The sequence below is a fragment of the Poecile atricapillus genome, chromosome 3 (assembly GCF_030490865.1).
Source record: "Poecile atricapillus isolate bPoeAtr1 chromosome 3, bPoeAtr1.hap1, whole genome shotgun sequence".
Taxonomy (NCBI): domain Eukaryota; kingdom Metazoa; phylum Chordata; class Aves; order Passeriformes; family Paridae; genus Poecile; species Poecile atricapillus.
In genome coordinates, this window is record NC_081251.1 from 83,873,313 (window position 1) to 83,887,466 (window position 14,154).

General features: G+C 50.4%; 1 protein-coding gene across 3 annotated transcripts in view; it reads left to right on the plus strand.

Annotated features, from left to right (window-relative positions):
- TMEM63B (transmembrane protein 63B) overlaps positions 1–14,154 on the plus strand; it is a 53,670-nt gene that overhangs the window by 33,897 nt on the left and 5,619 nt on the right. Inside the window, exons 2-17 of one of the 3 annotated variants that reach the window (XM_058836674.1) lie at positions 723–927; positions 1,848–1,927; positions 3,435–3,473; positions 6,961–7,051; positions 7,817–7,854; positions 8,607–8,749; positions 9,022–9,073; positions 9,357–9,465; positions 9,991–10,061; positions 10,879–10,959; positions 11,093–11,216; positions 11,311–11,444; positions 11,590–11,727; positions 11,997–12,150; positions 12,415–12,521; positions 13,283–13,369. In XM_058836674.1, the coding sequence (XP_058692657.1) occupies positions 745–927; positions 1,848–1,927; positions 3,435–3,473; positions 6,961–7,051; positions 7,817–7,854; positions 8,607–8,749; positions 9,022–9,073; positions 9,357–9,465; positions 9,991–10,061; positions 10,879–10,959; positions 11,093–11,216; positions 11,311–11,444; positions 11,590–11,727; positions 11,997–12,150; positions 12,415–12,521; positions 13,283–13,369 (1,631 nt within the window). In that variant the 5' untranslated portion in view covers positions 723–744. The remainder of the gene's footprint in view (positions 1–722; positions 928–1,847; positions 1,928–3,434; positions 3,474–6,960; positions 7,052–7,816; positions 7,855–8,606; positions 8,750–9,021; positions 9,074–9,356; positions 9,466–9,990; positions 10,062–10,878; positions 10,960–11,092; positions 11,217–11,310; positions 11,445–11,589; positions 11,728–11,996; positions 12,151–12,414; positions 12,522–13,282; positions 13,370–14,154) is intronic. The other 2 variants (XM_058836676.1, XM_058836675.1) reach the window with 2 other exon arrangements.

The window sequence follows — 14,154 nt, forward strand, 5'->3', positions numbered from 1 at the left end:
CGTGCCACTGTGGGTCTTGTAACAGTTTGGGGAAGGCACTGAAATAAAAAAAAATATATTTGACCAGCTAAATAGTAGAGCCAAAGCCTCCTTTCTACCCTGTGTGCTTGCATTTAAACGGCCTCCAAGTCAGAGGAAGGAGAGAAAACAAGCAGGAGGTATGACCAGCCTCTTGCGGGTGCCCTGGGAGGTGGAGGCTGAGGCCTGCAGTCAAGAGAGGGTGATGATTCAGCCTAATAAAGCTAATGCCTTTATGCAACCAGGCAAAGGAAATTGTGGGATCATGATGCAGGAGCTGTCCTATAGCAGTTTGTTTCTATCATCCAGAAGTGACTTCATGCCCCATCTACCCCACCCTTTCACTTTTTCCTGTACCTAAATGCTTTCCCTGCTGAGGAGGGGGAGCAGGGACACTTGAGTGTTCTCAGGAAAAGTAGTCTGTGAGACAGCTGCACCTAAATGGTGTGAGAGTGGACAAAAACAAGGAAAGGAGTTCTGAGACTCCATGGTGGGACCATAGCTACTGAAGCATATGGGTTCTTCTGGCACCACCAAACTCAGCAGGCTTCTCAGATGAACTTGACCCTGGACACTAGTCCCAGGAAAATCCTGTAGCACAGAAAAGCCTGATCTGGCAGGCAAGGTTGGCCCCCAACTCCAACAGGGCTACATTGTCATCAAACTGGCATGTGTCTAACCAGCTCTTTCTCTCCTTTCCCCAGGGAAGACGATGAAGCTGTAGAGATGCTGCCCTACGTCATCGCCACCCTGGGCTCAGTAGGGGCCCCTTGCAAAACTCCCACATGCAACAACAACAGCACTACCAAGGACTACTGCTACAGTGCACGCATCCGGAGCACTGTGCTGCAGGGGCTGCCCTTTGGTGGGGTGCCTACTGTCCTAGCCCTTGACTTTATGTGCTTTCTCGTAAGTCTACCTACTGTTGCTTTGACACCTTCTCCTGTAATTAACCATGAAACAAGGACAGTGATCAGATGATTAGGGTTGAGGGCCCCAAATGCCATCCCTGACTTTGCTGCTGGCTGGCATTCTGGCCCTGATCATGTCTCCTAGACACTGTGGTCTTAGCCACTATTGACTTAGCTCCAATACCACCACAATGAACCCCATGGAAGGGTGTTGCAGCCATAAGGATGGAGGTGATGTTGGGTCAGTCCTGCATCCCAAAACTCCACCTTATGTTGCCAGGTCCCTGCAGCTTTGTCTACCCAATGGCTTTGCGTGTTCCTCTTTAGTAGCTGTGGGACCACAAATGATACAGCCATAATTCTGACTTCTAGGAGCCTCAAGGCCTTTTGATCCTGTGGGGCTACCTTAGCTTTGTGTGTTGTATCCTGGACCTCTGCCTCCCGCAGCTATCCAGATAGTCTGATTTAACAGTCCTGGGGAACTTGTGCTCTCCTGTGGTCTCAGTGTTCTCTTAATTGAGGACTCTGACCCCTCCTACCCTCCTTGTCCCTGTGGCCCTGCATGTAGAGCGTCACCCTGGAAACTGAAGCCTTCTGATAATGTTTTCATAGTTTTAGTTACTTTCCCATGAAAGTTCTACAAACATAAGTTGTTTATTACATTCCTTCTAAGAAACGTCTTCTGATGGATGTTTCTCATGACCGGTGTGCTTGGGAAGGCGGTAACTTAATTATCCAATCCCTGGTCATTGTCAACAATCTATAAATACTGGAGTCAGAGAATAAAGGCACTGTTTTTTCTGTTCTGACACTGAGAGGTGTTCGTGTGAATCATTTTGTGTCTTCTAGTGACAGTAGCGGACAAGGACAAAGTTGGTCAATGCTTTTTCTCACAGCATCTCTTTTGGTCTCTTTCAGGCACTGTTGTTTGTCTTTTCAATTTTACGTAAAGTTGCTTGGGACTATGGACGCCTGGCCCTGGTGACTGATGCTGACAGGTAAGCACGGGAGAGTGGCAAGGGAATAAGATATGATTAGTGCCCTTTTTTGCTGTGAGGCAGAAGGGATAAATCCCATTTTGTGTGCCTGAGCAGCTAGAGAGGAGAGGCAGATGTGCTGGTTGCATCCCCTGAGCTCCAGGAATAGGAAGAAGTCCCCACTTACTGGCTTTTTTGTTACAGTATCCTTCTCTCAACACACTGAGTGGTCCCCACGGGTTCCATATCGCTTATGGTCCCTTCAGTGACAGAGATTGCAGGGGCCCTTACAGAGGACCAGCAGATGGAGGGAGGAGAGGACTAAGAGGTCACAGGAAGGGTGAGAGCTGCCACAGTAAAGGCTTTGTTAAGCATCTGAAGGTGTCTTTGTGACTGCTGGATGCAGTCCTTGTTAAGAGCACTTGGCAGTAGTATGCTGCTTTTCCAGGTGTGGTGCTGCTTAGCTCACATCTCAAGTGCTGATAAATTGGTCTGGGTGTGGATCCTTCCTGCCCAATGCATTTGTGGGCTACAGTGTCTGTCAGCAAAAGCCGAGGCCCATTGGGGATGGCAGCTCCACAGCAGAGGGAGCATTCCCTGCACAACAGTGGGAAGAGTTGGTTTTATCCAGCATCAAACAAGGAGTTCTCCTGGTTTAAATAACCTGGATAAGGTTAGATAAGCAGCTGTGTCACTGTGGTTCCTCTGCCCATCCTTCCCTGGTGTGGCTGGGGAAATCAACTGTACAGAGGTAGTGGAAGGGAAACAAGGAGAAAGGAATAATCACAGGAGATGCCAATGGGGAGAAGGCAGCAGGGTTAAGCAGTCAGGATTCAGGTGCTGGCAGGAAGCCACGGGGGCTGCACGGCTCTGGCCTCCAGTGGGGAGAGAGGGCTGGATTTTCTCTGAGGCAATGCTTGAGCACCTTGGGTGTGAGGGAGTGCAAGCAGTGGCTGTAGGCAGAAAGGCAGAGGGGTGCCAGCTGTTTGGAGAGGGAGAGCTGGTAAGCACAGGGATAGGGACATGGTAACTGTGGATCAAGCTGTGGATCAACAGGACTGTGGACACAGGGAGGAGTCCATGCTGCTTGGCTCATCCATGGGGTAGGATGAGATTTTCAGGAGGGAGGTGCATGTGTGTTTGTTGCCTGGCTGGGGAGGAGATGTATGGGAGGGGAGCTCAGATGGCAGCCAGGCAGTTCCTACAGTCTCTCCTACTTGACCCTGTCACTCAGGAGCTCCCTGCAATGTCCATGGTATGAAGCCAAGTCACCTTCCCAGTGAAGCCAGCTTCCCTTCAGCTGGGAGCAAAGCATTCTGCCCCTGGACCAGTGGGTATTCCAGATTGCTGTGAATTGAGGCATTGCTGAGCTCTGGAAGGAAGGTCTTCTCCAGCCTGACCATTGGCAGGTTTCTCTTCTTCAGGATGATGGGGAGCCATGTTGTATGCATAGTTCCCTGCAAAAGAGGAGAATTCAGCACCTACTCCCGTGGTTGTAACCTCTCCCTTTCTGTTTCTGTGCCCCCAGGCGCCGACGCTGGGAGACGGAAAGAGAGGAGCGGGAATAGTATGTTGTTTTTTCAGGGTCTCATGTCTTCTCCCTTTCTTGCTCACAACCTCTCTCTTCTTTTTTCTTGCAGCTGTCTTGCTTCTGAACTAATCTAAATGGGAGCTTGGGCATGAATTTGTGTCTCTCAGTGGATTTGTGCTCTTCTTTCCCTCCCCTTTGTGTCATCCACTACCACAGCTGAATGCACCCTGGATTTCCCCAGTAGCCCTTAAATGCTCCTTGAGATCAGCAGTGCCAGGGAGCTCTCAGTCCTGACCAAAGCAGAGGGTGCTGTATCACATGCCCTGCTCTATCTGCTTGTGTCCAGCTATCCTGTCTTATGATGGAAGTAAACAAACCTGCTTGCCTGAGCCTACAGTTCACTCAGGTCACCCAGGTGCAGGGGAGGTGACTTTGCCTGGTCCTTCTTCTGCCAGGTTGCCACAAGAGCTGTTCCCTCACCATCTGCAAGGGTAGGCAGATGGACAAAGAGGATCTGACAAGAGTACTGTCTTTCCTTTTTACCCCATGAGGCTGCTGGGACCAGGGTAACCTTTGGTCCTTGTCCCTTGCCACCTAAACCCACACCCAGAAAGGCAGTGCCCTTGATTTTCTCTCTTCCCCTGTGGAAGAAGCCTTTTGCCTCAGTGCTGCTGAAAGCATCCTTTGTCACCTTGGCCTGGTGATGCCCATCAAGTCCTGCTATGGACTGTCCTCCCTGTTTTTACCTCTTTCTTGCTGCTTTTATGCCTGAGGAAAGATCATCACCTGTGCCTTGCTGACTGGTTGGGTGGTATGTGCTGCAGAGGGGATAATCAGCTGGCAGTGCACAGCCTGCCGTGGTCACTCCAGCTACACTGATTTGTGTCTGAGGCCAGGGCAGCAAACTGCAGCCTCCTTTTCCCACTTGCAAAGCAGGGGCCTGATACTGCCTTAAAGGGGGCACAAGAATGTACCTGTTTTTGCAGCTGATCCTTGCCCTCAGGAGAAGAGCAGTTGTTAAAAGAGAACTGGTGGTTGCTGTGGTACATGGCACAGAGGGGACCTCTCACTCATGCTTGACTGCTTCACTAGTGGTTGTCCCTGCTTCAGGTGTGTCTGGCAACTTTTCACCGCTAACATCTTGTGGGAGGAGTAAGGCAGAGGTAGTAGAGCCATCATGCTCTGAGGGTTTTTTAGGGGGCCACATCATTTATCTTCACAAGTGCTTGTCTCTCTCCAGGGGGCCACTTCTTCCTGCTCCTGTTTTTGAGTTTGTTGGAGCCATCTGCTCCATACACACCACACATACCACCCCTAAACCTACTGCATGAGCTGGAACAGTGTTAGCAACCAGAAGCCTCCATAACCCACAGAACTCAGTGAGGGAGTCTTACTCTGTCTCTGCTCCTTCAAGGCTAATGGTACATTCCCATCCCACCTGTTCTTTGCTGGGGAGTGCAGTGACAGGTGGTGGGTTAGGAACATGTATATGTCACCTGATGCTCCCAGCCCCTGAATGTATCAACATTGTTCTTTGCAGGAGAAGGCATTCTCCTCTGATGTGTTCCCTTTCCCTCAGAACCAAATGCCTTTGTCCTGTGACTTGTCAGAGCTTGCAGTAGCCATCAACAGTTGCAACTGGCAACTCAGTCTGCACTGGGAGGTCATAGCAGCCCACTCGCACTTCTGCATATGAGGGAAGTGATCACAAAGCCCTGTGGGGCTTGCCACCTATGCAGCCACTTACAGCTTCACACTACAGCAAGCCCTTTCTGCAGCATGTCTGGCCTGTTGTCTTGCCTGTGATCCCTTTGGCCTAAGGCTAGCTGTGCCTCAGACCCTGTCCTTCTCCTTCCCTGGCAGGGCCTGCACCAGACCTGCATCCTGCAGGGTCCCACCTTAATCTTGTGATTTGGGGCAACCTTGCTTTTACCTGCTTGAACTTGTCAGTGCTTTGCTTTAAAAAGTCTCCATCCAGGTGGAGGTGCTGTTGGAGCTCCCTAATCAGCTGTCCATCTTTGGCAAGGTTTTGCACCCTCTGTCTTCTAAACACTTCAGGTCATCCTGATTATTGCCACTGCATCCCCTTGCACAGACCTGAGTTTCTTGGTTATCCAAATGCTCATGGTGTCACTATGCTGGGCTTTCCTCAGGGCAGAAATTTCTCTTCAGAAGAAATTCACCCTCACTCCCTGTGCCCAGCTGCAAGGCCTCTGTGATTATTAAGAGCTGAAGGTCTGAGAGTTGGGTCGAAACTGTCTCTGTCCCTTCAGCAGAGCAGAGTGTTGGGCTGCACAGTGGCAAGGCTGCACGCCACTGTATAATCTGCACTGCTGTAGTCCCCTGACCTTCAGCTAATCTCCTTTCCCCTGTCTGTTACTTCCAGCTAGGAACTGGGGATTCAGCAAGTGCTACTCTGCTCTGAGAGAGGCCATGTGTCTCATCCACTTTCCTTCAGAATGTCCATGAGGATCTCTGCATATTTTCCTTCCCATAGTGTCATCCACCTCCTTTTTAGCACTTGTCTCTCAGCAGCTGTTTCTGTGTTCTTTCCCATCTTACCCTCCTTGAGCCTGTACTGACTACAGGGAGACCATATTTCCATTCGTTTTTTTTCCTTTGTTTCTAGCCTTCAGATCAGTCATATCTCTTCTTTCACCTCTGAGATCCCAGCCTGCTGTTGTCATCTTGCAAGTGCTATTTAATTTAGGTCTCTGGACCATTTTCTTACCTCCTTTTCCAGCTGCCCTCTGCCTCTGTTTGTAGTGGGGGCTATTGTCAACCTTGGATGCTTCTGCTGTAGGTTCTTCATCTAGGTCCCTGCCTCTGGCTGGAGTAAAGTGGTTTCATGATATTCACCCCATTTGCTTTCCTGTCCTTTACCATGGAGACATTTACTTCCAGCTGTCTGCCCTGTTCCTGCTCAAGGGATTTCCAGGGTGGAGGCTCAGCTGAGTCTGAGAAGCAGGTTACGCTGACCCTGGCTCCAGTCAGCTGCATTCTTCCTCCAGCACTGAAGAACTAAGGGTGGGAAGGACTGGTGTACAGGATGCAGCCCACCAGACTCCTTCCTTCCTCTTCCTGAAGATGAGTGAAGTCCTGCACTCTGTTCCCAGCTGTTCCCAGTGCCTCTCCAGCTATGCCAGAGCCAGAGGGGCTGTGGAAGCCTCCAGTTCTCTCTTTCTTTCTGCTGTCTAAACCCTGTGCTAAACAGACCTCACCTCTCCTCTGTGGCAGCTTCTGCCAACCTCTCCTTGCAGTGACTGCCGCATAGTATGGGTGCTTTCCAGAAGGTGCCTAATAAGTAGCATCCATGGGCTGAGCCCATGGGCTTTGCCAGGCTCAGCATGCCATCTGAGGAGGGTTCTCTCTTTACTGCTACCTCTGATCTTACCTTTCTCCATCTCACCGGGTGCAAACTGACCTGAATTAACCTCTAGTCTCCTGGGTGCTCTTGGTTCCTGGCCAGGCTGCCTCTTCGCATCTTCTAACTTTCTCCCTCACATTCCACTTGTCATTTTAGCATAGCCTCCGCCCTGCATTCTGACAACCATGACCGCTATGAGCGCCTCACCTCTGTATCCAGCTCTGTGGACTTCGACCAGAGGGACAACGTGAGTAGCCACAAGAGTCAAATGCTTTGCCTTTGAGGGGCCAGGAACCCACAGCTTGACTGAACCAAGGGCTCTTCAGAAGAAACACTTTTGCCCATTCCTGGGCTTTAAGTCCTACATCTTGCAGTGTATGAGTGCTGTGTAGAGCTCAAGGAACTATGCAGCTCTCAGACATGTGCTTAAATAAATAGGCTCTACATCACTATGGCTTAACAGACACCTGTCCAGCCTATAATCTCAGCATTACAAACAATACTTACTTGCCAGCTCTTCCTCACACTGTGGTCTACCTCTACAGTTTTTTCCCTCGGTGAAGGGGAGGATAATGGGTGTGATGGATGGGGGGTGAAGCTCCCCCAGGTGTCCTTTGAGGAGCACTGCCTTGGCCCAGCCTACCTTCCCAGTCCCTGCAGAGCTTCTCTTGTCCAGCATGATGGCTAAAGTACCTGTATACTGTATTTTCTGGGTCTGCCTAGGCTTTGGAGAGCTTCCATATTAGCCAGGAGCCTGGGTTGCCTGGAAGGTTGAGCTGCCAGTTGATAGGGGACAGCCCACAGCAAAGTCGAACCTGTGTTGTGCTCCACTGTCACCGCCTTCACCTTGGCCCATCTGTGGCTCTGCACATCTGGGTGCTTGTTGTCTTTCCCCCCGCCCAAGCCAAGTATGTGCAAGGACACCAGCCTGGTCCCTGGAACCTTTGAAGGAGGGAGCTGGGATAAAGGAACACAGAGTGTTGTGAAACTGTCCTGTTTTCTTTTTGCACAGGGTTTCTGCTCCTGGCTGACAGCCATCTTCCGGATAAAGTGAGTGCTCCAGAACCTGTATGGGGGACTCACATGGGGAAGGAGGGGCAGTACAGGGTTGTTGGGACACCCACTGCAGTACAGCTTCATGAAGTCACTGTCCTTGCTGCAGCCCCCTCTCTGAAAAGCACAAGTTTGTCCTCTGGAGAGGACAAGCAAAGACAGGACTACACAAGGAGCCCTAAAGACAAAATAAGGTCACACAGTGAGTCTGTGACAGAGGAGAGAACCCAGGCCCATGGCTGCCCCTCCATCATTCCCATCTCAGAAACACTGTCTGTTGCTCTGCAAAGATACTCACCTCCCTGGCACTCTTGCTAGGGGCACTGCTGTCTCAGGAATGGCTATGAGAAGGATGCAGGGAGACACCCTCAGCTAGATGATGCACAGGAGTAGTCTCCCAAGCACTTCTACTCAGAGTGCTGTGGGGGATAATATCAGCATCTGTATCTTAGCAGGGAAGGCAAGGCCCACCTGAAGGGTATAAGGTGTGTCCAGTTGCCTTCTCTGGGGGACAGAGAGCAGGACCATGGGAAGCAGGGCTGGGTAATCATTGCACAGGCAGGTTTTTGCCCAGGCTACTTCAAGGCTGAGTGCTGGGCTCCCAAGCCCAGAGTCTGGCTACAGCTCTGTAGGGCAGAACAAGGGGTGGTTTGTGTGCTCAGATCAAGAGGGCAGCTGCAACCCTGCACTTTTCCCCAACACTTCAGGAAATGTAGAAAATTGCCTGACAGCCTTTTTCTCCCTGGCAGGGATGATGAGATCCGGGATAAATGCGGGGTTGATGCAGTGCACTACCTGTCCTTCCAGAGGCACATCATTGGGCTGCTCGTGGTCGTGGGTGTGCTGTCTGTGGGCATCGTGTTACCTGTCAACTTCTCTGGGGACCTGCTAGGTGAGAACAAGGAGCCTTTGGCTGGGCTGGGGCATCTGCCTTTCAACACGATGTTCCAGACTATTGGTTAGCAGTGGAGGGCAGAACAGGACTAACACAGACAAACCCTAACTCTTGTCTCACTTTGAGTGTAGTACATTCACAGGGTCATCCTGTGTAACTTGGGGTTTTAGGTATTTTGCAGGTGATAATTCTTGCTGTAGCTCACTCTAGTGGTGCTCTGTCCCATTCAGTATAACTGAACATGCTTTTGTCTGCCTCTTTCTCCCTAGAAAACAATGCCTACAGCTTTGGGAGGACAACTATCGCTAACCTGAAGTCTGGGTATGTGTGGGCAGGGGTGGGATGGATAATTGAAGCCCCCAAGGCGTATTTTGTAAATGTTCACTTGCTGCAGAGCCTCAACTCCTTGAAGGCTGTATATCTGCCCTTTCTTTGAGGCTACTGTCCCTGCTCTAATTTCCAGGCTGAGCTGGAATTTGGTTGTAGGGCATCTGTGTGCTATGCTGAATGCACTCATGGCCCCAGTACCTTCAGGGCCTGACCAGCCTTACACAGATTTGTAGTAGCAACCTTGCATTGACCTTTGTGGTCTCCCTTGTGACAGGAATAACCTGCTGTGGCTGCACACCACCTTTGCTTTCCTGTACCTGCTGCTGACAGTGTACAGCATGCGCCGGCATACTTCAAAGATGCGCTACAAAGAGGATGACTTGGTGAGCAGGGTCTGGCCACTGTCCCAGGCACGTTTTCCTATGCCCTGTGGTCAAGTCAGGTAGCATTGGAGACAATGCTGAGCCCCTCAGTTTCCACAGCAGTTTAGAGCTGCCATGTTTTGGCTGTTTTTATTCAGCCTGGCCAAAGGCAGATCATCTCCAGAGCAGCAGTTGTGACTGCCTATGGGGAAGCAGGAGAGGCCTGCACTGGGTAAACACATGGAAGGACCCCATTCTTCCTTAGGGGTTGTTCCAGCTACCCTTGCTTTCTTCATTTCTGAAGGGTAGCCCTGTTTCTGTTCAGGCACCTGCAGTGTAAGTCCCTAGCCTGTCAATCTGCAGTGCACCCCAGTGCAGGATGACAACAACTAGCAGAAGCACAGGAGAGGGGGAGCCCTGGTAGCTAGAATTGATGGGGCCACCCTTTTTCATCACTGGCACAGGTCTTGGTAGGGAGGCTTGCTGCAATCTGGTCTTTTACACCATCCACACCTACCTGTCCTCTCCTTTCTCTCTTCTTCCCAGGTTAAGCGAACTCTATTCATCAATGGGATCTCGAAATATGCTGAGTCAGAGAAGATCAAGAAGCATTTTGAGTAAGTCTCACTGTGTCCCTGAAGACTTCCCGGTAACAGGGGCATTTTTATTAGGGTAGTACTAGTGTTACCTGGAATGGCAATAATACATTGAGAACAGAGAGCTAGGCAAAATTGGTGAATACTTTTATTTTGTGCCTCTCACTGTTATTTTTCTGCTTTTTATCTGAATTTGAAGTATCCTTTGTTTTGTGCCTTTGGATATGCCCAGCTATCTCTTGCAGAGCCGTAGGAGGTCAGTGTGATAAGCAGTGCCCCTGCTTATGTGCCCATGGACAGGGCATGTCTTGAAATGTAGTTAAGTTCACAGATGAGATACAGGCAGGAGGTGATCAAGCAATGACTGTGGGATGTTGTGCTGCTGCTCTGATCACAGTTCTTCTAGAAAGTATATCTCTTTAACGAGAAAATTTAATTCCTCTTCGCTCAGAACCTCACTGTCAGGAGAACCATGTCTAGAAGCACCATGGGTGGAAAAGAAATGGTTTTGTACCCTTTGGTACAAAGAGGTACCCTTTGTGCCTCTTTCTGACCACAAGTCTGTGAAGGCAGAGAGGGGAGTGTGGGGTCAGAGAGGCTCCTGGCTGCTATAGGGTAAAAGTTCTTGTGCCAACACCTAAAGGATGTAGCATTTGCCCTGTATTTTGTGTCTGCTACAAGGGACAGAGCCTGTAGGTTCTCCTGCAAATTCTTGGTATGCATCACTACTCAGCCCAGGAGACTCGTCTCAGGGCCAGGGAGAAGTCTGAACACTTGTAGTTTGCTTGAGGGGTACCTTTGGTGCCAGTTGTGGTGAACTGATGCTTCTCATCCACAGGGAGGCCTATGCCAATTGCACTGTCCTGGAGGCCCGTCCCTGCTATGATGTTGCCCGGCTGATGTTCCTCGATGCAGAGAGGTAACCTCTATTTTGGGAGAAAAGACAGAGTGTGCTGATGTTGCTGGTACCCCCTCAAGTCTGGTGCCACAGAGTTTTTATGAGTCACCCTCTTTCTTTCCTATCTTCCTTCTTTTCCACTCTCATGTTTCAGGAAGAAAGCTGAGCGTGGGCGTATCTACTTTACCAACCTGCAGAGCAAGGACAACACCCCATCCATGATCAACCCCAAGCCCTGTGGCCACCTGTGCTGCTGTGTCATCAGGGGCTGTGAGGAGGTACGGGAGAGCTGGAGGTGTTGGGCAGCAGTTGGGTGTCTCATGGCTTGGGTCCCCAGATCATCTCTCCTCTGACTTCTATCCTTCTGCTCAGGTGGAGGCTATTGAGTATTATACCAAGCTGGAAGAGAAGCTCAAAGATGACTACAAGCGGGAGAAGGAGAAGGTTAATGAAAAGCCTCTGGGGATGGCCTTTGTCACCTTCCACAATGAGACCATCACAGCCATGTGAGTGCAGATGGTCCTGCCCTCCCCAAAAAGGTGACTTGTCCCAGCCTTTGCCTTAAATCAGAAGAACAGCAGCACTAAGGCATCCCCTTGGCTTGTGCCTGCTAGCCTTTCGTGTCAGCATGTCCCTCTTTCTCTTGTCCAGAATTCTCAAAGATTTCAACGCTTGTAAGTGCCAGGGCTGTGCATGCCGTGGGGAGCCCAGAGCGTCCTCCTGCAGTGAGTCCCTCCATGTCTCCAACTGGACTGTCAGTTATGCACCTGACCCACAGAACATCTACTGGTGAGCAGCTCTGTAGGGTTCAGTGGCCCTGCCAGTGGGAAGGGGGTGCACCCTCCCTTTCTCTGTCTCCATCTGCTCCTCCAGTAACTGAGTGAGTTGTTCTTGCTGAAGTCTGGCCTGGCTGAGCTAGAGGTCTGATCTGACTGGGAGGGGGAAAGCCTTGGGCTGACACCCCAAGTGCTGTTCACCAGGCTGGGCTGTAGTGTGCATACCCACACCTGGTATTCTACCCTGTGCAGCCATCCTGATGCCCTCTTTCTCCCTCCCAGGGAACACCTCTCCATCCGGGGCTTTGTATGGTGGATCCGCTGCTTTGTGATTAATGTGGTCCTCTTCATCCTTCTCTTCTTTCTCACCACTCCTGCTATCATCATCACCACTATGGACAAGTTCAATGTCACCAAGCCCGTGGAGTACCTCAATGTAAGGATTTTGGAGACGGGTGCAGGGTGGGTAACACAGGAACCACCCCAAGGCACAATGTCCCCTGCAAGGCTGGGGACAGGGAGAGAGATTGTTCTTCAGGTCCTGTCATGAGGCCTGACCATGAGGGAGGTGCTGAGCCTGGACAGGATGCAGTGGCAGTCGCAGTGCTGGGGCCTTGGCATCAGCAAAGGCAACTGTACCTGTGGCTGGCACAAGAGCTGGTGCACCATGTAATGTGATTTCTTCTCTGCCTTGTTTCAGAACCCAATCATCACTCAGTTCTTCCCCACACTGCTGCTGTGGTGCTTCTCTGCTCTTCTGCCCACCATTGTATACTACTCTGCCTTTTTCGAAGCACATTGGACCAGGTAAGGACAGCCAGCACCTGTTCTTACCTTCTCAGTGAGCTGATTGGCCACTAGATACTTCTCACTGACATAAAGCTACAGGCTGGATCTTGAACTTCTGTCTTCCACTCCAAGCATTATGTTATGTTGCACATTTTGGGCACCTGGAGACTGCTGTGGACAGTTGTTCTGCCAGTCTTTAGCTGCTGTTGTGCAGCATGGTTGTCTGAGTAGAACTTGACAGGTCTACAATAAGAAGAAAGCTGGGAGGAGTTGGGACTGGTCACCATGAGAAATGCTAGTAGCGAGGGAAGTCTTGGCTCAGGTGAGCAGGCAGGGGTGTGGTGTGCCTGTACCATATGTAAGATAAAGCAGTTCCAAGGGAAAATTGTTTTAGCTGCTCTGGCTCCTGGCCACAGGGAAAGCACTTCAAGTGCAGAGCACTAGAAGCATGCTGCTTGTGAGGCACATTCCCCACAGGACACACAATGTAAACTTTGTTTTCTGGTCTGTGTTGCAGAGACTGGTGGGGGAGGGTGTCATCAGCTCTCAGGATTGTAGGTCAGGGAAGATGATTACAGAGCCTGTGAGACAAGAGGAGAAGAACGGAGACTCAATAATGGATTTCAAATACGCTGGAGGGAAAGAGGATGTATTCATGTACTAGGAACAGACAGGGTGGGATTTAGATTAGACATTGCGAAGTTCTTAGTGATGGAAAGCCATTGGGGACAGCTTGCATGGCTGGTGGGGTGGAAGGTTAACAGCCTCTCTGTCCTCAGGTCTGGAGAGAATAGGACAACCATGCACAAGTGTTATACCTTCCTAATCTTCATGGTCTTGCTGCTGCCGTCGCTGGGCCTGAGCAGGTAGGGGTTGTGGAAAGGAGAGGCAAATACAGAGATGTGGAGCACAGGGAGGGTTGAGTTTCACCCCTTAATGTTCTTTTTACAGCATTCTTTCCTCACTGCACTGTTGCCCAGGCCACCATCCCCTTGGGAGACTGGTGTTTAATTTTAGTTGAGGGAGAACAGGCCAGACCATACATGACTGGATCTCTAGGACTTTATTGATTCAATCTGCAAACACATTGACATGTGCCATGGTATTAGAAATAATGCAGCAAAGGTTGGCTAGATGGTAGATGAGTATATGTGAAAAGTCTGCTTGACATGAAGGAGGCATTCTCCACCTCTTTGCTCAGTGTGCAGTCCAAATTTTTCACAAAACTAGTGAATTCCCCCTTTAAGCCAGAACTTGAATAGATTGTGGTGCTTGGCTGGGTGGGATAGTGTGGGTACAGAAATGCTCATCTGTTTGGGTGTATGCCTCAAATCTTCCTGCAGAGTTTATAGAATTCCCCTGTGGGAAACATTGATGCATCACCTGCCAGCCATTGGTGTGGGCTCTAGCACTGAACAGGGGCCAAGTAGGGGAGAAGTGATGAAGGAAAAACTGAGGAGTGGGTGGGGGACAAGGAACTCTGACTGTGCTAGTTCATTCTTTACACATTGTGGGGTCAGGGATCTTTAAGATCTCTTCCAACCCAAGCCATTCTGTGATATTATTGTCTATACCCCACCTAAATTCTGTATTTGAGATACAATCCAACCCCTCAGTGGTGATGTCAGGCAGCTCCTGAGAATAGACAAAC